The sequence below is a fragment of the Pagrus pagrus genome (assembly GCF_965226575.1).
Source record: "Pagrus pagrus genome assembly, chromosome: 1".
NCBI lineage: Eukaryota > Metazoa > Chordata > Actinopteri > Spariformes > Sparidae > Pagrus > Pagrus pagrus.
In genome coordinates, this window is record NC_140185.1 from 9,111,932 (window position 1) to 9,135,594 (window position 23,663).

At 41.4% G+C, this 23,663-nt stretch overlaps 1 protein-coding gene across 3 annotated transcripts in view; it reads left to right on the plus strand.

Annotated features, from left to right (window-relative positions):
* ntrk3b (neurotrophic tyrosine kinase, receptor, type 3b) overlaps window positions 1–23,663 on the plus strand; it is a 201,173-nt gene that overhangs the window by 138,886 nt on the left and 38,624 nt on the right. For all 3 annotated transcript variants that reach the window (XM_084361104.1, XM_084361103.1, XM_084361105.1), the window contains one exon: window positions 15,507–15,695. In XM_084361104.1, coding sequence (XP_084217230.1) covers window positions 15,507–15,695 — 189 coding nt within the window. The remainder of the gene's footprint in view (window positions 1–15,506; window positions 15,696–23,663) is intronic.

Consider the following 23,663-nt stretch of genomic DNA (forward strand, 5'->3'; position numbering starts at 1 on the left):
TAGTTGAATGTAGGTTTTTTATTCCATATATTTTTACAGTTGCAAGAAAAGGACAGCACTTAAATTAATACTCAACTTAATCCTCAAAATTGCAGTTTGTCACACATACTATATGTACTCCTTATGTAAAGACCCATTTAACAGCATAGAATTATCAACATTAAAAGAAGAGCCACACAGAGTCATTAATCCTAAATTTTCCAGCTATGTTTTATATTAGAGGCATCACATTATTATGTGATGTGGAGCTCTTACCCAGACTGAAAGAAACAACAGAGAGGGGACGTCCTTTCTGCAGGCGTTGTAGTACAGTGTTCAGGTTCAAATGAAGGGAGGTTGATGTTACAGCTAACCTTGGCTATGCGCCCTGCATGGCTGCCCCTGTAAGCCATCAGTCTGCTGTGAGTCTGACTGAAATATTAAAGAGCCTCTGTGCTCGCCCGAAGGAGCACCTCGCCACGGAGCAACCAGAGTGTATGGTGCAGCATGTGTCATAGGTAGAGTAGATCTGTAATGGATGGAGACCAAAGTGAGACAAGAGCAGAACATTGTCCTCAGTTGAATCGACCCTCATATTACCATCAATCCTTTGATGTATTTATCCATCTATCCATACGTTCAGGACTGACATTACCTCCCTGCACTATATTATATTTTGTTGCTGATAGAAGATTGCAATAAAAAAAACTGTGAGGGTATAACTACATCCTGTCATTATTAAAATAATGCCCTTGCTGTGGTGGAAAAAAGATTGAAGTCACCTCGGCCTGCTGTAGATCACCTTACAGCCGAGCAGGCTCCATGAGAGTGCCAACTCTTTTTTGTTCCTGCAGGTAGACGCTCACATTTATTGGTTGATAGGCAGCCTGTGGTGCAGCAGGCGTTTCAGGTTCATTTTTATACCAAAGATTTAAGTCCAATTCAAACATTTAGTGCCAGCACAGGATGTAATGTGTCCTTTATGAAGCGTGGCAAAAAGTAAGGGTGTGGAGGTCAGGATGATGAATGGAATGAAGCATGTCCAACTTTCATTAAGGATGGAGGACGTTCGCATTTTTATCAACCGTAACGCTGATCTCTTTCCTCAAACCTCACCTTAACCCTAACCGTACCCGAAACAGGAACTCTGCTGATTTTCAAACAGCTTTGTATCACTACAATATTGGTGGTTTATGCCAATGGACAATGATAAACTCCTCTTCGATTTGCCGGCATCCAGAGCCCTCCAGCCTTTTGCCAGTAAAAATACCTGAATCCACAGACACAGAGTACAGTCGGATCAAGAGAGGGGCATCTCACCAAAATCTGATAGCGGATATCCCTATAAAGCAAGATTCTGTTACCACACTGCCTATTTCTTGCCTGAAATGTTCTCAGAAACATATTTTCACAAACAAAGACCACGGCAAGTTATAAATGTAGAGTTTTATTGCACATCATGAAGATATTTATGATGGAGGAGGGATGGATTAAGAGGGTAGAGGGATGATGGGATGAGAGAAAGGGAAATTGGGTTCGTTGGAGGATGGAAGACAGACCAATGTCGGTTGGAGGTAGGAAGATGGAAGGGAACCAGGGGAATTGAGGCCTAGAGTGGTGGGGCTGTCCCTTTGTACGCTGGGGTTTTGGAGTGAGAAAAAAAAAGGTTATGAAGGGAGGAATGTGGAAGGGGAAGGAAATAAATCAGGTGAGCTTCAATACTTTTTCTGTGGAAATGTCATATGTTTCAGGTGAACCCAGTTATAAAACTTGATTTATTATACTGGTTAGCTGCAAAAGAGAAAGCTCATGAACCAGAAGTGGTGCCATGTTGTTTCTGTGCTTTGAAAACAGGCTGAATTAACTACGGTCTAACTGTAAAACTGGGCAGTGCTGATCAGCTATGACTCACGGTCCTGTTAATGATCCATTTCTCAACTAAAATGTTTTCAGAACTATTTTTAAGTGATCTGATTCGCTGTTATAAGACATTATTTTTTACCAGCCTGACTCTGTACTGTTTCAAAACAGACAACAAGCAAAAATCGAGTACCAGCGGGAGGGTTTATTAGTCCAGTTCGCTGCAGTGCATTCTGGCTCTTGTAGGTTTTCTACCTTTTCAGCATAAAGGAATACCACAGTCCTTTTTCTCAGTTCTCTCTGGCCATGTAGCACCAATTTCACAAATATGTGCCTTTCTACTGCAGAGACAGCTGAGTTTTATGAAAGGGCCACCATTCCAGTGGTAAAAGTCTTTATACGAAATCTTGTCTCGCAGTAGGGTTATTCAGAAAACGTCCGAGCAAAAGAGAAATGTTGTAACAAACCCTGTTTCCTGGATATGACATTTCATTTTTAGCAGACCAAAAACCCAAGTCCCTAACCTTTACCAAGTGCTGTGAGTGCCCTTACATAACTATAAAAAACTGAACTTTTCAAGTGTTAGAAGCTGATATTGCATAGCAAGAGTAGACAGAGTTGGTTATACATATTCCAGTCAATCATGTGTTGATTTTATAAATAATGAATACATATATTTTTTATCTATTTGCATAAAAGTTCATCCATCAAGCTCCCAGGTCAGGCCTTTTACAGCTTGATCACAGCTGTACAGAGCAAACAGAGATGATGGCCAGTATGTATGCAGTAGACGGCATTAGGCGAAGGAGTGTGAAGGTTGATTTGCATTCATTTGTCTTGGTAAGATGTGTAATTAGAATGACCCCCCGCACACATTCACATGAGCACGCACGCACACACACACACACACACACACACACACACACACACACACACACACGCACGCACGCACGCACGCACGCACGCACGCACGCCTCCTTCTCCTCCTCTTCCTAACAAATCAGTTTGGTCGGGGGCCCTCCAACAGAGGGAGGCAGTTGTGAAAGAACAGGGGCAGGAATCGGGACCCCTGGGGCGAGGAACAAGAAAGAGGAAGAGAAAGCGCCAGGGACAGCAAGAGACGACACAGAGAGATGAAGTCTTTTTCAAATGCCTTTTAAGTTATGATGAAATGGCAGCCGCTCGAGTACAACATGCTGATAGAGGAATTTAGGTTTTGATAAAGTGCTTGTTGCTGTCATTCTGGAGCCATTTTATTTTCTAATCCTTATTAGTACGATTGGGAGTATTTTGACTCACTTTGGCAACATGTTCAACATCCTGACAATGAAGGCCATTGAAAAGAAATCAAGGTATTGGAGAAACGTTGGAGAGAAAACAAAGGAGTGAGTGCACGAGCAAGAAGGAAGGAAAGAGCTTCGAGAGGGGAAAGGAGAACTTTGACACCTGATTGATTGATATCCCCCAGTGGGTCAGGGATTTAATTATATGTGTGTGTGTGTGTGTGTGTGTGTGTGTGTGTGTGTGAGAGTGTGTGTGTGTGTGTGTGTGTGTGTGTGTGTGTGCATGTGTTTGTGTGTAACTGAGACTGAATGAATGCTAAGGAAATGGGACTTGAATGTGCCGAAGTGTAGAAAACATGCTTAACAATGACCTTAATGTGCTGGCTCCAATTAATTGTAAGCCCACACAGAGTGCTTGCCACTGTTACCTTAACCAGCTGGGAACACCGCTGATTAAAAATGAATTGGCTTTTCATTGGTGTTTTCTAAACTGCTTTTGCCTCAAAGGCTCACTTCCTCAGACAATATTTTTTAAGTCAAGTGAATGGGATGGCTGTGTCGGTCTGTCCGCCCCTGAACTTATCAGATGGATTTCAAAAGAATGCAAGTTCCCAAAGGATGAACTCAAGGAACTTTGGTGATCACTGACAATTCGTCTGTCACCACCATTATATTGACAAGGTTGTTTTTTTAGTAAAATGTCTCCATCACTTCTGAATGGATCGCTAAAAAAAAAGAATTGGTACACATCATCAGGGTCCTCAGATAATGTATCCTAATGACTTTGGTGATCCCCTGACCTTTTGTCCAGTGCAATCATTTGTGGTTTTGAATTAAATTTCTTGACAACTATTGCCGTGAATGTTTGGTACAAATATTCCGTAGGATGAACTGCAGCAATCTGGACTTTTCGTCAGCACCATAATCAGGTCGAACATTTTAACTTATTTAGTACTTAATACAAAACTAATGACAAATGTTACAATGCTAACACAGCAACTATTGGGTGAATCACCAAGATATCTATAGACCGTCATGGTCCACAAAGGGTGGAGCCTACTTACTCTCTTAATCACCCATTCTTCTGCCACTTTAAGCTTGACAGTTTGGGTTTTGAGGCTTGTTAACTGTTGGATGGATGAGCATGAAATTTGATACAAATAGTCAGTCTTGAGTGGATAACACTGTTGCCTCACAGCAAGAAAGCACTGCCATTTCTGTGTTGATATCATTACTATATGCATGTATGACGTATACGCAATATAAATGAAAGAGTGGAAAGTGATATACAGCAAGCAGAGAAGAGTACGAAGCAGCTACACTCAATGCACCAAGTCCCCACTGTAGAAAGAAGGCTGCAGCATTTTAGCTCTGTGTCTCGCAGCACTGTGAACACGCCATATGGAAGTATGAGAGACAGAGCGGGGAAATATTCCAGCAGATGTTTAGAAGATCTTCGACGATTTCAAAACGCCATTTTCGCATTTCTGCATAAATCCAGATTTACAGTGCATTTGTGAAAGGGGCTTATTTTGTGCATTGTATGATAAGTGATCAAATAAAGATTCTACTACTTCTTCTTAAGTAATCCTCATGCTGATTAGCAAGTGTTAGCATGCTATCCTAAGATTGAGAAAAGGCTAAACATTACTCATTACATAAGCAAATGCACAGTCATTGTGATCATGTTAGCTTCTAAGGTTAGCATTTAGCTCCAAGCCCTGCCGTGCCACAGGTAGATCCTCACAGAGCTGTGCTCCTAGACTCGTTTTCCTGCGGGAGCATATATAAATACAGTAAGAGGCACACTGATACTGATACAATCAGAATTTTCCAGATAAACTGGTTTGGGTTTTAGCTTCTCCTTTTCCTTTTTAGGTGCTCAGCTGCACCCTGTTCATGTTCCATGTGCAGACTGTGAAAACATTTTTTTCTCCTGGGAGCACAATGAAGTAGCTGTCTGTCTAGCTACCGAGCCAGTCATAAATATTTATAAATAGGGAATCATTCAGGTTCAGTCCTTTGAACTGATTCAGTTTGGTGATATATGTCTGTTAAGTGAACCCAAACCAAATTGTAACTATGTTCAACCTGCATTTATCAAAATAAAGAAATCCTATCCTATCAGCCCTGACTAATAATTTGCCCCTCCCCCACCACAACCAAGACAACACTTGTTGCATCCCAGTGGGATTGTGGGACACATTAGCATGCAGTGACTTCACCCGCAGCACTGATGTGCACAATCATCAAGCCGTTTTGTGGGCTGCAGCGACTGAATGTGGCTCTCCTTTGTGATTTACATGCAAACTCTGCCAGATGCTCGACGTTGGGGAAGCGTTTCATATTCTAATTCCACGATAAGAAATATAGGCATCAAGTGTGCGGCTGCCGCCGTGCATATGTTTGTACTGTTTGTGTGTGTGCATGCGCCGACGCCTTTTACTGCTGAGTTTATGATGCAAACTAGTTTCCCTTACAAAGCCACCACAAGCTTTCATTTGGCCCTTTTCTGATTTCATTGCCTGGGTGAAGAATGAAACCCCAGAGTGGAGACTTGTGTGGCTCTGAATATATTCTCAAATTGCTGTATGTTTTGTTTTCAATTTGTGTTTGGGCGCATAACAGGTAATAAAATGTAGGTCCCAGTTTCAGTAAAGATCCTGACTCTGTCGTAGTCATAAATCAAGGAACAGACTCGGGACAGCTCGACTGTTGCATGATGTCATTTCCCATCACTTTTCTGACTTGTGTAAAATTGCTTTGTCTGTCTTCAGGGAGCTTACAGGGTAATGTGTTGTCAAAGATATAAAAGCTGATAGGGCACTGTGGGAACAGAGTCAGAATAACAATCTCAGTGTTTTGTTTTATTATCATTCTGGGCATCACGACCACAAGATATACAGCAACTCAGACTGTAATTGGTTCAGTCCTGTGTCATTGCAGATAATGCTTGGCATGGTGTAGACGCTTGATTTCAGAGGACGTGCAAGTGGCTTCAGATGCAGTGAGTGATAGGTTTACAGCACATTTCAAATGCATGTTTATTTCTGTCTCGACTCGGCCGTCCTTCCCCTCAGTGTTGGGCATTGTTTATACCACAATAAAGAGAGAGCACATTGAGCTGTGTGGGGCGACTGTAAATTGTCGATAGCCTACATTGCGGAGGAGCATAAACAGTCGCTGTCCTGGCGCTCGATATTCGCCACAGTTAGTCACCATCAACTGGGGAGGGAACGGCACACAGTCCAGGGGTGTATCACTCCACAGACGCTGCTATTTTGATACCGTGAGAAATGGGGTTAGTGTGGGTTTGCCGCCGGCCTGCACGGCTGTCACATGTTCACCACGCTCGTCTGTGAGTGGGAGGTTGAGTGAGCAGGTTGAGGCCATTTGTCAGAAGAGCTTTTTACATATCTTCTTCAGCGCAGCGAGGGGAGTTGTCATCCGAGCGCTGCACATAACCTCAAGGCGTCTTCAAATGATAGTGGCATTTGGCAATTAGCTGGCCTTTTAATAGCACCAACGCTACACTCGCCGTGTTGATTTGCACATTTGCTGCCTCTAAGCTAGCAGTCGTGACCTCATAATAGTGTTCGATAATCATGTGAGGTGACACAAATTCTCAGGATTTAAGTTGAAGGTTCTTGTTTGGAAGGCCGGTGTAACAACAATTTATCAGTGAATCACCAGCACAGAATAGCAATACTGTCTGCTGATAGATTCATCAAAAAAGCTTTTAATCACTGTATGACAGCTGGTTAATATTTGTGTCTCGCACACCCTTTGTGTTCCCTTCATCACAAAGAAGATGTTTGCCTTTATGACACTGTTTTCGACCCTTCCCACGTACGGATTTAATTTGTTTCAAATCCATCGTGAACTAGAAGTGGGGCCTTGCCTCAGTGAGTTATCCTTCCTGTGTTCTCTTGTTCATTTTACATGTCCTCAAGTTAATTCCAGTCCTAATTAACAACCTTTGAAAGGAATCTGTGTGATAATTACCACAAGGAGGTGGAACGGAAGCAATCATACTCTGCACAATTTATTCCTGACCACAGGGAAAACCCTACAGAGCCACCCGCTGGCTTTTTTATTTATTTTTTTGTCCTGAGATTCACCTTCAGTGCTCACTTCAGAAGCAGACACAAAAAAAATCAGGTGGCTCAAGTGACACCCCTGCTGGTTAGTAGTCTGGTGTGGTATATTTACACAAATAATTATGATAATAAAAACAGAGTGAAAAGAGAAATGAGAGCATCGAATAAATAAATTGGGCAGGTGAGACCAGAGGAACCCAAAGGCTGTTGTAAAAAATAGCTCTGGTGGAAGAGAGAGAGGAGGTAACGTGATAAATGGACATAATAACAACATCTAATGTCACCATTGGGGAGAATTGTGCATAAAACAAGGACACACGCTGTCATTGATGCAAAGCACCCAAAACCAGATCAGGCCAATGTGGTCCAGTTTCAGAGGCACAGCAGCGCAATAAGTGGACAAAAAGTAACAACAGCGGTTTAACAGATAGGACTGGTGATGTTTTACATTTATATCTCTTGAAAATGCCAAACATGCGTTCGTCCATCTCAGTACTTACTGTTTTCCCTGCCCTGTAAGTGGGACTCAAACCTGAGTCCATCGGTTCCTTCTGAAGATATAGAAGTAAAAAAAAAAAAAGGCTGCTTATATAGTTTAATTATTAATAAAGAAAGGTAAGGCAGGAACAAAAAGGAGTAAAGTGTTGATTAATATGCATTTAGTGAGGACAGTGTGTGGGGGATAGACACAAAATAACCTACAGTGTGTGTGTTAATGTATGCGCATGTAAATGAAGGAAAAGGTCAACAAGAGCAACAGGTGATGTGTTTTTAGCTGGTTTTGAATATTGACATAAAGATGGATGATGCGTCTCTTTTTCCTCCCACTTGGTTAAAATGAAGGAAAAATATCATCTTGCACTGGTGATGTCATTTAGAGCCAATAGTTATCGGGCGTTGAAGCCGCGGTATCGAGTTTGCCGCCCATACACCCACCCGACTCTCTCACGAGCAGAGCTCAGCTGTCAATCATGATGTCACAACTCCTTTTTATAGCATCAAATAACTACTTTAAACCAAAACTAATCAGGAAAATTAACACTTGAAGATACAACAGTGTGATAAAAGTAACCTTAAATGACAAAACCATCTATTTCATAATTTTTATTTGATGTGTACTTTGACATTTTAGCTTGACCCATGTCCCGTCTGCTAACACAGAGTGTGTTCAAGGCTTAAGATTTTAGATTAATACCTGTAATATGTCAAAATGACCAGAACATATTTCTGCTGAATTCTCCGAAGTAGTGAGACCTTTCTTCAGCCCAGATTAGTGTCTGCAGGAATTCAGGCTACATACAACCCCAACAACCTTCACCAATAAGACAGATAGGACAGCTGCTGCATGTGGCATCAGAGGCAAAACCTAGGGCAAAAGAAAGTCTACAAAGCAGTCGCTGCTCCACTCACTGCTGAGTGTACAGTAATAACCGAAGGTGACTCAAAGAAGCACATCAACATTTTTACCAACTCATCTGGCTTATGGCGGCAGAACAGTTAGAGAACAAAGAGGGGTACCAATCCCATGTTATTGTTCAAAAGAAGAAAACGGGTCAAAGTCTAAAAAAAATCTTCTTGTTGCGTCTGTTTTATAGATATTTAGCAGGAGAAATATATGATTTATACCATATTTTAACATCTTTGGCATGTTCAGCGACATACACACACATACAATCCTACATTCCCAAAAGTGGACTCATGTTCTACACTGGCCAAGTATGGACCTCTGATTCTGGTCATTTTGAAATAAGAAAAATAGAATATAAAATTAACTTTCAAGGTCTTCATCCCTAATATTCCTGCAAATGTGTTTTTTTCTTACATTTTTAAACAAATTGCCAAGAGGGGACTCACATCCTTGACTGATTTGTACTTATCAAAGATGGGACTTAACTAATGGGATCTAACATTTATTTTGTCACTATTTCAACATGTGCATGACACACACACACAAACGCACATATTGACAATGAATAGGACAAACTAAAAACAAACAACAGCAGTGGCACTTATTTCCTTTCCGATTATTACGTTAAAACAATATTGCAACAATTTTCTTTGCCTCTAGGTGGCGTCTTAAGTTGCAATTAATTTTCTTTCCTGTAGCCAAAAAAACAAAAAGTTCCCCATTGTCGATAACCTGTAGCTTCCTAAATGGAACTATTTTCTGAGTCCGTTTATCCAAAAACAGCTAAATGCTTGAATATATAAATCTGAATGTAATGGCTCTTGTAGTCAGTGAGAGTTGGGGTGTTTCTGGGAGAAATAAAAAGGTTTTCCGTCTCATTTGCAAGTTTTTGAAGTATTGTTAAAAGGAATTTATTTATAAATCGCTGTGATTATGCTGAAAAAGGTGAAAAAGCTTAGAGATAAAAGTGTTTTACTTGTGCATGAAAGGTGGCAGGTTCAAAGGTTTGCATGCTCTTTTAATTCATCACTGAAGCCTGGTCCACAGATGGGCCTGCTAGCCCAGCACTGGTACAATACCTTAATGACCGAGTCCATTTTTAAACCCAGGAGGGGAAGGCGGCGCTGTCTCTGCTCCTGTCGGCTAAATTAGATTGACTTCTAAACTCAGAGAAACAGATGATCCAAATGTCACACTTGATCAATTGATTTGGCTGAATTAGCTAATGCACCTGAGATCTGCACCTTACACAAACATAAAACATTCGCTGCACTGGGATTGCACAGCGTTAGGTGAAGGGACACTGAATGATGCCGACAGGAGAGACATGCCTCCTGAAAATAATGGGGGGATTTCAGCTGCAGTGACATATTTCCTACAGAAAAGTCAAAGGATGTGTGCCGGAGAAACATATTAGCTGGCAAAGTACAGAAGGATGTGAGCAATGAGATTTAACTAATCTTCAAACGACAGCACGCCACAATGATCTAAGACTTCTCCAGAAGGAATCCCTGGACAAACTGGTTCCTGTTACTCTGAACATGTTAAATGAAAGATTTCTTGCCCGTGGTGGTGCCATGTCCTTTGATGATCAATTGCATTCTTGCCAACTTGTGTGAGACTCAGATGTGCACGAGGCTGAAAACGTGTTAAATTTTATATAATAAAAATGATAGCCTTGAGTTATTTAGACAACTTGACTTGTCAGTGTGTGTTCTATAATTCTCAAAGGTTTGACATTTCACTTATTTACTTATTGTGGTTGCAGAGTGAGATGAAAAGATCAATTCTGCTCTCATGTCTACACGATAAATAAGAAGCTGATATTAGTAGCTGGTTAGTTTAGCTTAGCATAAAGAATGGAAACAGGGAAATGAATAGTCTTGTTCTGTTCAAAAGGTGAAAAAGACATCTGCCTACTGTTAAGGTTTTAATTAGGGCCGGGACTTTAACGCGTTAATTAAGATTAATTAATTACACAAAAATTAACGCGTTAAAAAATTAACGCATTTCAATCGCACTTATTTTTGCACCGCGGAACGTTTCTCACTGGATGAGTTTCAGGCGTACCGATTATACTGGAGCACAATTATTTAACGAGTTAAAAAGCCGCCGACACTGGCGCCCTGGCAATAGCAACATAAGCAAGACAGCACCGCTGTCCAGCTCCTCTCTCAGGCCGGCCTTGAAAGTGAAAGTGAAAGTTAAAACTTTACCGAGCAATCCTTGTCGCTGCTGAATCCCTAGTCTGTTGGTCTTGGTTAAGTACCACTTTGAAAAAAAAAATAAACAATGTTTTGTTGCTTAAGCTCATGTATTCAGTCATTATTCAATGGTATACTAAAACCCATATGAAAAAAAGTGCTTCTCACTGTTCTCAGGTCAAATATTTATATGCGATTAAAAATGCGATTAATTTCGATTAATTAATTACAAAGCCTCTAATTAATTAGATACATTTTTTTAATCGAGTCCCGGCCCTAGTTTTAATGTTTTTATTTATGAGCTTTAGAGGTGCTAATGTTTAGTTTTGTTACCTTTGGATATAGCCCAGCTAGTTCCTTAACCCAATTTCCAGTCTTTGCGCTAAGCTCAGCTAATTGGCTGCTGGCTGTAGCTTCATATTAACTGTGCAGTCATGAGTGTATGTGCCTGTATACTTGCTTTACGATCGGCTCGACTACGAAAAATTTGACGATAACAAGACAACAACAATGTCTGTTAGACTGCTGTCATCATTTGTTTTTACCGTTTTCCAAAGATGTTGTGAATGCAACACAGCTCTAAAGGTCAAACAGAAGCAGAAGAACTGCGGCCTGACCAAAGAACCAGTCTGTCAAGCCCCTCTGACCATGACTCGCTGCACTTAACATTATCTTGTCATCCTGTTGAAGTGTAGCTACCTTAAGGCCAGTGCTCAGTCAGATAGTTTACAAAGATTAGAGTTAGGGGTTAGGGTTAGGGGATAAGGTTAACAAAACATCAAAATAAAAAATAAATATATGTCCTTTCTCACAGGAAATCTTCAGCTCTGTTTGTACAATGCGTGTGAGGGTTGTTTGCAGAGAGATGGACCATGATTATGGTTTATAAGACAAATTCTGAAACAAACTGCGTGGTCAAACACTACTGTGTTGTGTGCAACAATATAAAAAATAATTCTGCCTTTTTAAAAATGATTTTAATTTTTAATGCCATGCGGGTAAGACATTCCTTGACTTAAAGTCTTATATGAATAGTTGAGTCAGATGATTAAATGCATTTTATGTCCTTGGATTTAGGACTAAGGGCTGAAACATCTGAATGAGTGAGCAAAATTGATCAACGATGTGCAAAACTTTCTGTTTTATTCACACAAATATGAACACTTAAATCCAAACAAAGATCAGCACAGAGACACAGACACTGTGCTGCAGTTAAAGTCATTTCCAGTCTGATTTCACTTTTGACAACCGACCTGCAGTTTACAGTTCACTGATCTGTTTTTGAGCTTTCATAAATTCTAAGTAATTTCACTATAATTTAACATAATAACAGTCAAGAAAGCTTGATGATTATGACACTGTTTACCAGGATCTGTTTGGCCCTACTCGTTGTACAGTAAAAAACTACTGGCACATACATGAGAGTGGTATCAGTCTTCTCATCTAAATGTTGGCAAGAAAGTAAATAATGTAGGTAATGCAAACTAAAGTGCTGTTGCCTGCTTTTCCTGAAACAGCAGTGCCAGGATAAAGGTTAGATGAATACAGATGAGCATAAGAATCCATACCATGTATAATAAGTTGATACATACATGTAGATGTGGATGTTTATATATTTGTTATTAAACTTCCCGTGTTATGAGATTGTAGTAACTGGACGAATTTAAAACATTTAATCTAAAAAACCACAGACAGAAAGTCTTTAGTCAAGGTCCAAATTAGACACAGTGCACGGCCGAATTTACCTTCTGTATGGACCGTATTACCACAGAAAAAAAGTTATGAAAGGGACGAGATATGAAAAGAATTGAAAAATAGCCGAAAGTTAGCTCATTTCATTTTCCAGCTCTCCTGAATAAATCAAAGTTGGTTTAATAGAGAGGAACTTTGCTCTCAGATAGACGTTTCGGGGGAAAGTGTCCAGTGCTGAATTCCATTCAGTGCACAGGCAACGTCTCAGATGATAAAAACCCTCTCACAGGCCGTTGGGCCTTTTCATCACTCGGGTAACATAAATGCAATTTTTAGGATGTTCTGAAGTCAAGAAGTCCAATTTCCTCTTCATCTCTGGAACACCTTCATCTCCCCAAGAATCAAGCAGGAGGTTTTTGTGTAGTTTTGTGTGCTGTGGTTTGGAGCGGTGCCACGCGTTTCCCGAGGTCTCATCGATCTGCATCTGATGAGTTTTCGTTCCATTTCATATTGTATTCAAAAGAAGAACATAATACCTGCATCTTTTTGGGGCATCTTTTGTCATTTTTTAAAGACCGCGACCCATTCTGTGTCATATTTGTATTTCAAGTGTAGTGATATTTGGAGCAGTATACTGCCAATATATCTTTCAGCCTGTGCTGTGTAGTGAATGGTCAGAGGCATCAGCACAGATTTAGGGCTGTAGCGTGCTACTTGTCCCCGGAGGCTGGGCAGGCAGTCGCCCACTGACGGCTCTGCTCTGCTCTGCTCTGCACATCTCTCCAATAAAACGGGTGCTCAGGTATGAAAACCCTGCATAGGTGCAAATGTTGTAAATAGATTGCTGCTCACATGTGTCACTTCATCACACCCAAAGCCCCCCTGCGGCTCAGGGTATGTAATTTAATATGACTTGGTCTTGATTACTATTTACAGTGTTGTCAAGGTGAGCGAGAGACTCGGCATTGTGGGTAAACAGATTCACTGTCACAGCTCCACTGAATCAGCTACTGTTGACTTTATATTCACTTACCGGCTCCCGTCCCCCTGTCTGTCCTCCGTCCCCTCTGAAGATTACAGTTGTCATGTTGATTTTGACACAAGTTGGATCACGTCCGCTGACAGTAAATCATGTCGGGAACTCTTTTTGTCATCGTTCACAAAGGAAAGGAAATGATTGTCGGTGGACAGTGGTTTGCTTTATGACACCGTAAATTCAACCAGCAGAGATCTAGCAGAGAATGTTTTAGACGTAAACAGATATTTCGATGTCGTAACTAATTTTGTAGACTAAAACAGAGAATGGATGGAAGGATGTTTTGATAAATCAGTGAACTGAGGCTCCAATTCAATATCATTATTATTGACTGATATGCAAATTACTTTTATTGATTGATAAATTAGCTGCTTTGTCTGTAAATGTCGGAAAGTAGAGAAAAATCTTGATTTCCATTTTCCAGAACCTGCGATGACATATTCTAATTGTCCGTTTTAATAGATTTATAGATATTTATAGACATTACATTACAATGAAAAGATCAAATTATAACAGAAAAAAAGGCACGTTTGCTTGAAAAATTACTGAAACGGCAAATCAATTATCAAAATGGCTGCTTGTTGCGTGAAGCTTTGAAACAAACAAACTCATATTTTCGTGCATTTGACAAATGTGACATTGGATTTTGACACTGCTTTGTGAATTAGAACAAAGCATTTGGCTCAGGAAATATACCGACTTCCTGTGTCACCTTTTCATCTTCTGATAAAACAGAACATTTTGTTTTGTTTTTATCAAAAAATTGAAAGGTTTTAAACAGAATGAAATCGTGTTTGTTTTGTCTCTCATGTCATAATGACTTCTGTCAAATGTAAATCTAGGGATGCAGGATATATATCAGACCGCTATTGACAAGAAATATTTATTTTCAGTTATTTACCGGAATTGAGCCTATAAATAGAGCTGATAATATTCGGACAAATTTCAAACTGCTGCGGTGCAAAGTAGAGAGCCAAACATGTTGTCGTCGATGTGGACGTTTCTTATCATTTCAGAGGAACAAGTCACACTTTAATAATTTGCAACGTGTGTTCACAGGCGTTCCACAAATCTATGACTTTTAACAGCAAATCTTATTAGAGCTATGAAATATTCAAATCATCCATAGGGGTCATTTACACTGGGGTAGATGAGAACGTATCCAAACCACTTTTTGGAATGAGACACGGTTGCAAAATGGTCAGGACCCAAAAACAGATATGGAGACAGGCGATCTTTAATGAGAGCCGACGGTTAGGGATTTCTTTTTTAAATACAAAAACATGAAATTATTGTTTATCTTATCGGCATCGGCCGTGAGGAGGAGGTTATTATTGGTTATCGGTATCTGCCGCAAGAGATCCATATCTTGCATCCCTATATAAATCAATCAAACTAAGGTAACTGCATTACAAGAACTACATTCCTTTTTATAGTTTTTATTCCATATTTATAAGTGGAAACCAGTGTAGATCCAACTTTCCACATTCACATTTACAGTAACTGTGACCACTGCGACCTATTTTCTCTGGCCTGTGGCTGACAACTGCAAACACACCATCCACCTCCACAATGGTCCCCCATATGTCATTTGATTAAGCTGCTGACTCACGGACTATTAGTTAAAGATCCCCTCTGGATGGGTTTGAAGACATATAAAATACTTTCCTCCTTCAGCAGATGAATGTGAAAACAGCCCCGTGGTGTTGTATTCTGCACATACATCATGCTGCTGCACAGTGTAGCTGTAACATCACAGTGATGTAACAATAATACAAACACATTTGAAGTAGAGAGGGAGCTGAACTGCATGACTTACATGTGTGATACCTCAGGCGGTTGCGTTATATTTCAGCATGTTCTCACATGTAACAAGTATTACGTAAAAGTCAGATGACCTGAGCTCCACATTTACACTCATCACCCCTCTCTTTTTTATTCCAGGTCCTGTAGCTGTGATCAGTGGTGAGGAAGACTCTGCCAGCCCTCTTCATCATGTCAACCATGGGATTATTACCCCCTGTACTCTGGACGCGGGTCCTGATGCGGTCGTCATTGGAATGACTCGCATCCCCGTGGTGGAGAACCCTCAGTACTTCAGACACGGACACAACTGCAACAAGCCAGCCACCCGTGAGTCCCCGTAAAAGTTTCTAACTCATTTCTGCTGGTGACACTTATTACAAATGATCTGACCTTCTTTTATGGACACACAAAGGGACCCTTGAACCATAAGCATGAGGCTAAGTACACTAAAACTGTAGCATTACAGAGTGTAATGTACTGTAAAGGAAAGCGCAGCATCTGGTCAGAGAGCCTGACATCAAACGCCGCATCTTTACGAGGCTCATTGCAAACATTGCAATGCTGTTATAATTTGCTGTTTGTCTTTACAATGAGAAGTGCTGGGACCCTCGGGGCAATAGTGTAATTTAGTGTCATCATCATATGGTGTTGGCAACTGGTGGCACAGTTCCAGGCTCTTCATATAGGATCTATGTAGACAAAAGCAGCCTCTGAATACCAGCTACTGGTTCAGACAGCTCCCCTCTCTCTCTGCCTCCCTCTCCCTCGAGACTCATGTTCCAGGTTGGGGGAAAGACAAGACCACTTTAAGGCCTAATTACTCACAATTACATCAACTGCTCAAGAGAATGATCAGAAAACAACTGTGCCGGCAGCCAGCCGTAGCCTGGCGCCTGCTGCTTCCCTTCCAGACGATGCCAGTCAAACCGGACGGATTCAATCGGGGAGCAGACTCTCTTCCTCCTGTGTGAACGGCAGCGCACCAGATCAGGCCGTGCCGGTCCCCTTTCAGCTTCCATCTGCATTGTTTACATCTGGGCTCGCTCTCAAAATGGCCGTCGGTCAGGCTAACACAAGTTGACTTCTGAGCTGGAGCCAATGAGAGGGAAGGAAATCCCATTTAGAGGTGATAAATAAATAAATGACGGCTCTTATGTATTATGAATCACATGAATTGTTAATGGCCAGCCGGTGACTGATTTATAACATCTCATGCCTCGCACAGGAGATCAGATTGCGAGCTAATGAATAAATGACAGTGGGCGCAAATGAAACTTCTTCCCCCCAATTACAGTGCACCTGGAATTGAGAGTCAGGACCATGGATGTGCCTGATGTCCTCCCACTCTCCGAATGCTGCGTGCCCCGTCTTTTTTTAGATGTAATTCTATGTGCGTGCATAAGAGAAAGGAAGCTGTAGGAAATGAACCCTGAATTCATCACGAGGTCGTAATGGCCACAGCTTTCTGCCATCGGCTGGGAAAAACAAAATGGCTCCAAACGCCTTCTGCCTCTGCCGATCGTTGGCTGAATATGAATGTATTCTTTACCCTCAGGATATGCACGCAGGGAGAGGAAATGTCTGTGTATCCATGTGTATATCCACAGTCTGTGTGTAGGTGTATGAGAGTGCAAATGAGTCTGTGCACATGTATGTGGACGTAGGCGTAGACTCTCCTCCACTCCCGCTATATGCTTTGATTTGTGTCCTGAGCCAGTAGTCCCTCGGGTGCCCTCGGGCCCCCCGGGGTCCCTATTGTCCTGTTGGCCTCGCTCAGCCCAATCGTCCTGCAGCTTCACGTGTCAACCAAAGAGCTTCACTCTGCTTCAGATACAGTATGGCTGCTTTATTGATGCTCCAATCCATAATTTATTCATTCATTTACTTGAAAGCTTCTTCTGCAGGAGTATAGGTGGCTGCCAGGGTGTCTCACACACACACACACACACACACACACACACACACACCGCTCCCTAGTTCAGTTCAGCACACATAAATTTAAACACACCCACACCTCTCCTTACCAATGTCCATCAGAAGGTCCCTAATGTGCCGGTCAGTCCCAGTCTGCTCCCACCACCAGTCTTCTGGGTAATTTATGGTGTTCCCAGCTGTCGGCCGCTGTGCATTTTGAAATCAGCTCCAACAATAACAGCAAAGTGCAGAAGAGGAAGAGGAGCAGGCTGCTGCTGCACTCTGCCACGCTGGCTTCTGTTAAAACAGCTGCATGCGATGGGAAATCGGCCGCTGCAGAGCTCACGCCAGTGATTCCAGTGTGCCTTACCAGATGTATTATTCATGAGTGGTTGATCTTCAAGTCAATCCTGGAGAAGTATAGATATATTGTACCATCGGTTTAATAGCTGCAGAGGAAAGCCCGAGCTCACAGTATCTTGGCTGTCAGGGAAAACAGCAGAAGTGCCGCTGTCACTCCCTCACTGTGGGAAAAAACACGGACAAATAACATAAATATTATCCAATTGTGGCTGCCCTCTAGTTGAACCTGTACGCAAGTGGTTGTAAACAGAGCGATTGGAGGCATTGTGGGAAAAGTGTGAGCACAGTTGTCGTTCTGATGGCAATTTAAAAACGTGAAGTGGCGTCATACAATTGGTTCATCTTCCGGGTGAACCGGTGGCCTCGACTTTCGTTGCGGTAAACAGGCGAGCCGTGACTGATCAGGACGTTTGTTGAGATCAGCTTTTTTTTTTTCCCAGCTGAAAAAGGCCAATCCTGGGGAAATGTAGCCGCATTAAGGAGATAAGGGCAGAAAAGGCAAAGGACAATTCTTTAGCCTAATGACAGATCTGTATCTCACTGGATTCGCTGTCTCCCAGCAAGTGGCTTTGTTTTATCAGTCAGCTTGCTATTTTAATTACGGATTTGTCACATCCCGCTGGCCAAATATAGACAATAGCTTTTGATGTTGGAGTAAAACGCATAGCCTTTCATTATACCCATGTTATTAGGGATATCACATGTGGGCACAGCTCGGACAAACCCCCATTCTGTCCCTTATACTTTAGCGTGACAGAGACACAATTATGCTCAAGGTGATGTTTTTGAAGATTAAAATGTTTCCAGCAGCGACAAGGAGTGAGTAATTTGGCAGCTTGAAAGCTCCGCAAATGAATGGAAATGCAGAGCAGATTGATTGAAAGGCAGTTATCATGTTCCAAGGCTGTGATTCCTTGAATTATAGTTTGAAGCAGAACAGCCCCGCAGGCTAGCCAGTTGTGAATGCAAACAACCCACTTTAATTTGTTACTCAAGAAGTCCAAGATGAGTTCCTTTCAGCTCGGCCCAGAAAGGAGCCAAATGGAAACTTTGAGCTCTAAAAAAGATGCTTGTCGATGCCAGGTGCAGTCCTATGAAAACTATATCCAGATAGACTGAAACCCCCATTAAAATTCACTGAAGATCCAATCAGACAAACCTCCAGACGAAAATAAATTAAAGAGTAAATTAAAAATGTTTGCTTCTGCAAACACGCTTAATTGGTTTGCAAACCGAGAGGTGGGAAGGAGCTAAATACAAGCTAGAGTCAATTAAAATATTAACATTTCTCCGCATTTCTTGGCTCGGGCCACTGTAAACTAAGACGGACCAATATAGGTAATGAAAGGAAGTACAAAAACATATGACAAATTCTGTTTTAGCATTAACACTGGACCAAAGAGCTGCCTGTTAATGTGTAACACATTTTCATGAGTGTTGACGGGTCAGCACTGCAATTAAAATAGTTTGTTTCCATTCCCAACCCCACGCTGCAGTTTCTTTTCAAGCAGCAGAATTAAACAAACCGTGAATATCAACATTTTGCCAAACTAAAGTCCTTTTTTTCTGCCTTCACTGAGACATTTTTATACTGTATCTGTTGGGACTCTCAGCTCAGGGTGGTAGCATGCCTCTCGTCTAAGATGGCAAATATAACTATTTTGTGTTGCTAGACTTATAAAGAACCTCCCCTGAGCAGCAAGTGTAAAGTACTTAGTGCTTAAGTGTACTTAATGCTAAAACTTTAATCCAGCAATAACAGTGAGGGTGAGCTTAGGGACACGCTATCCTCAAAAGGAAGTCAATCACAATTTTATCTCTATATATAGGTGTTGTGGTATGGAGCCATTAACAGTCAGACGCTGTATAGCATAAAGAGCCGGAAACTCCACACTTTCACCCACAAGATCAGGTGTTTAAATCCTGCGTGAAGCTACTAATCTACAGTAACCCCTCTGCTTAAAGGGTAACTCCACCAATTTTCCACATTAAGTCGGTTTACAGGTCTCGGGGAGTACTACTGCCTATGTGAAAACAGTAGTATAAAACATTTTGTGGCTCCAGAGGAAGCTGCATGTAGTCTGATAAATTGCCTCCAGTGATGTCACACAAAAAACAAATGGTCATAATCGACACAGCCCAGCCAGAAGTATCACCTTATTATTCCACACACTCTTCTTCCTTTTTAAAACCTGGCTGCCTACATTATCCACAATGCAACTTGGCCACTAAGTGACATCACTGGAGGAAGTTTGTCAGATTACACGCAGCTTCCTCTGGAGCCACGAAAGGCGTTATACTACTTTTTCACATATGCAGTAGTGCTGCCTGTAAACACAAGTTAATATTGAAAATGGGTGGAGTTACCCTTTAACCTGAGGAGTTTTGGTGCCTTTATTTTAAAAGTGTAACCAGACGTTGCATTTTGAATTATTGCTAACTTGACAATGGTGGACTAGTGGGTCTATTATGCTGTGGTATGATACTGGGAGGGAAATAACTTTAGAAATGAAGGTTATTATTTTAAAATGGTCATTATTCTTATTTTTGTATGGATAAGCAGAAGAAGATGGATGGTTGGACTCTATTCAAAGTAGTAAATTTTAAGCGTTGTCACCAATCATTGCACCCTCATTTTTCAGCCGATCACTCGTCCCCTGCCTCTCTAAAGCAAGCTTAACCACTGCCAATACAGTGAGTTCCTGTGAGCTAGAGCAAAATCATGACTAAGAATCAGTGGACTAGCTTCTGCAGTAAATGACCACTTTACACAGACAGAGAAAAAAAACAGTTCCGATTATTTAGCTTAAAGTGAAACTCTCGCCAAAAAGCAACCGAGGCTTTATTTATGATTGGGTATGAGTCAAACCTTCACGTACAAGCACACTCATGACCAAAGAGGCACTTTTAAGATTTACCGTAGTTTCGTTTTGGGGCAAGCTCATTTTGAACGGGAGTACATAGGGCATACCACAACGGCATCAAAATGTCTATTTTTAGACCACTAAGAAGGCTCCACACATCATGAAACTTTACTGGTAGCATCACCAGGGTCTCTACTCATGACACGAGCAGTAAGAACATTGTTTGTGTACACAAAGTGTGTGAAAAAGACGGTTTTGAACTACTTACGCTTAGCTACTGGGACTCCGGCGCGCCGCCGCCATTCCAGGCAAAAAGTGTCGATCTCCGAGTGCGGCCATCATGACGGAGAGTAACAGTGGGACGCTCCTCGGGCTTATTTCCAGATGAATTCGCGAATAATTCGCTGTTCTGTCGTTAGTCAAAAGCAACACACGCTTCCGGCAACAACAACCACGCGAGAGGTTACGTGACATCACCGGCTGTTGATGCCGTACTGTTTGTAATATGTGGCTCCCTTGTCAACATGGACGTCAGTGTTGCTTTTGACTAACGACAGAACAACGAATTATCCGCGAATTCATCTGGAAATAAGCCCGAGGAGCGTCCCACCGTTACTCTCCGTCATGATGGCCGCACTCGGAGATCGACACTTTTTGCCTGGAATGGCGGCGGCGCGCCGGAGTCCCAGTAGCTAAGCGTAAGTAGTTCAAAACCGTCTTTTTCACACACTTTGTGTACACAAACAATGTTCTTACTGCTCGTGTCATGAGTAGAGACCCTGGTGATGCTACCAGTAAAGTTTCATGATGTGTGGAGCCTTCTTAGTGGTCTAAAAATAGACATTTTGATGCCGTCGTGGTATGCCCTATGTACTCCCGTTCAAAATGAGCTTGCCCCAAAACGAAACTACGGTAAATCTTAAAAGTGCCTCTTTGGTCATGAGTGTGCTTGTACGTGAAGGTTTGACTCATACCCAATCATAAATAAAGCCTCGGTTGCTTTTTGGCGAGAGTTTCACTTTAACAAGGCTGCATGTGTTACGCGGCTAGTCATCCTATTAGCTAGGCTACCTTGTTTGCTCTGGTAAATTCCTCAGCATCAAAGTGAGGAGCCAGCTTTAAACAGTGGCAACTATCTGGATGATGTTACCACTTCAATGTTCTCACACTAAAGATGTCCCTTAGACAAAGACACACAACTGCTGAGCATTGTAGCAACACGATCGAGCTAGCTGGCGATTTGACAATTCTTTTCTATTCTATTTCTGAAACCAACAATCCATCATTCATGCCACATAACAGAGGGATTGCTCAGGTGTGTGGAGGTGAGAAAGCAGGGTTCGATCTTCTGAATAAGCAGAGTGACCTTGCAGGATGATGAAGGCCACAAGCTGAAACAGATTGGAGTGACAATAAAGTTATCTTTTATACTACAGCACATGTCTTGTTAGTGTTCTGACCTCCTTGGGGTCAAGACTACTACTTCTACTACCTTCTTTTTCAATCTTCACACAACTATTTTTAGTTCTTTTTGAGCAAAACCAGCCCCAGGTGTTCAGTCAGTGCAGCTGAGGACAGATCGGCTGAAAGGTGAAGGTGCAGGCTGTGTTGTCAGCTCCACTCTCAGAAAACTAACTTTATGAAATTAAAAGTGACATTATGAAATACAGTGTCATTAAGAAAAGTGAAATTATGAATTACAATGACATCGAAAAACTGACTAACTAAAAAAAAAATTAAAAAGAAAGTTTTTTTTCAAATTTTTTTCTTAAATACTGTAAAGGTGCGATGTGTAAGAACTGGCCACCTTGAATTCATACTTTTCTCAAATAGGGGCAGCATATCATCAGAGTGTCATGACTGTACTACTGTGCTAATGTTAGCTTGTTAGCTCATTTAGCTGTGCAGCTAGCCGTACTACCGGGGGAGTGTTGGTGTTTTCGCCGCTAGCACATGAGCTTTGGATCGGTGGGAGAAAGAGGTTTACAGGCTAGCTGGTTAGCATGTTAATGTCAATAGATATCTCTTCAACACAATACATAGAAGTCTTTGACATAACATATGCATTGTTATTTCGTCTCCATTGATAGTTTTAGTTAATTTGTGAATGTTTTGAACTGAAATTCTCACATATTGTACCTTTAAATCCAAAACTTTATTAACTGTCAAAAATCATTGAGGTTAATTCCCTCATTTACAATGATGTCGGATGTACAAACAAAGGAAGAGTTAAAAAAGAGCAATAATCATTGAAAACAATAGCTCATTGTGTTGAATTGTTCAGGGGTAGTGAAAGTGTCAGTCTTGGGGATGTTTTGTAGATAATCTCATGCAGTCGGTGCACAAAAACTAAAAACCCATTTCAGTGTATTTGTTCTTTTTATATATTTTACACAATTTAATTACACGATTATTTATTTCATGTCATTTTATTTCTTCATTCACCTTCGAACACTTTGGGGACTCCATTCTGCACGTCTCCGAAACGCTGCCATGAACACGGCTTATAGCTAATAGCCTAGCTGCTCACCTTTTCCTGGGGCGTCGCCTGGTCTTTTCAGAAATTTCTGAACAAGACTCAAATAAATATGATGAGAATGTTTTAATGGGTGATGCATTTTTTGTTGTCACAGCTCAGGCAGGCGTATGTGCTTATTCACACAAGGTCCGGTGTTCACCCAGGCCGGGCAGCAGCGACACAAACACAGGCCGGCAGTCAGCCAGCCGCAGCAGGTTAGCAGGAGATACCCGCTGAGAGTCAACAGTAAATGCTGCTGTTCATGTCACTGTTGCCCAACGATGCCAACAGACACAGAGCCCCTGTGCTGCAGTGAATTTAATGGCAGGGAGCTGTTTGTATGCTATTAGCTGCTGGATGAGCTCCTCTCACCTAACCATTAGCATCCTGCGGTGCTGTTTTTGTAGACAAGCTGAACTCTAAATACATTTTTAGTGATCTCTTCAAAAATAATTTCCCTTTTTATTTCTTTGTGAGTCTCAGAAAAACACTGTTTTCAATATCAGTAAATAGGTCTCATAATCCTTTGTCTCTTTGTTTCTAGCGTTAATCCAAAAATGTTGAACTGATAACCAGTAGTGAACATAAACGTAAAATGATTGGAGTTACAAAGAAATATAACAAGTAGCTCCGTGT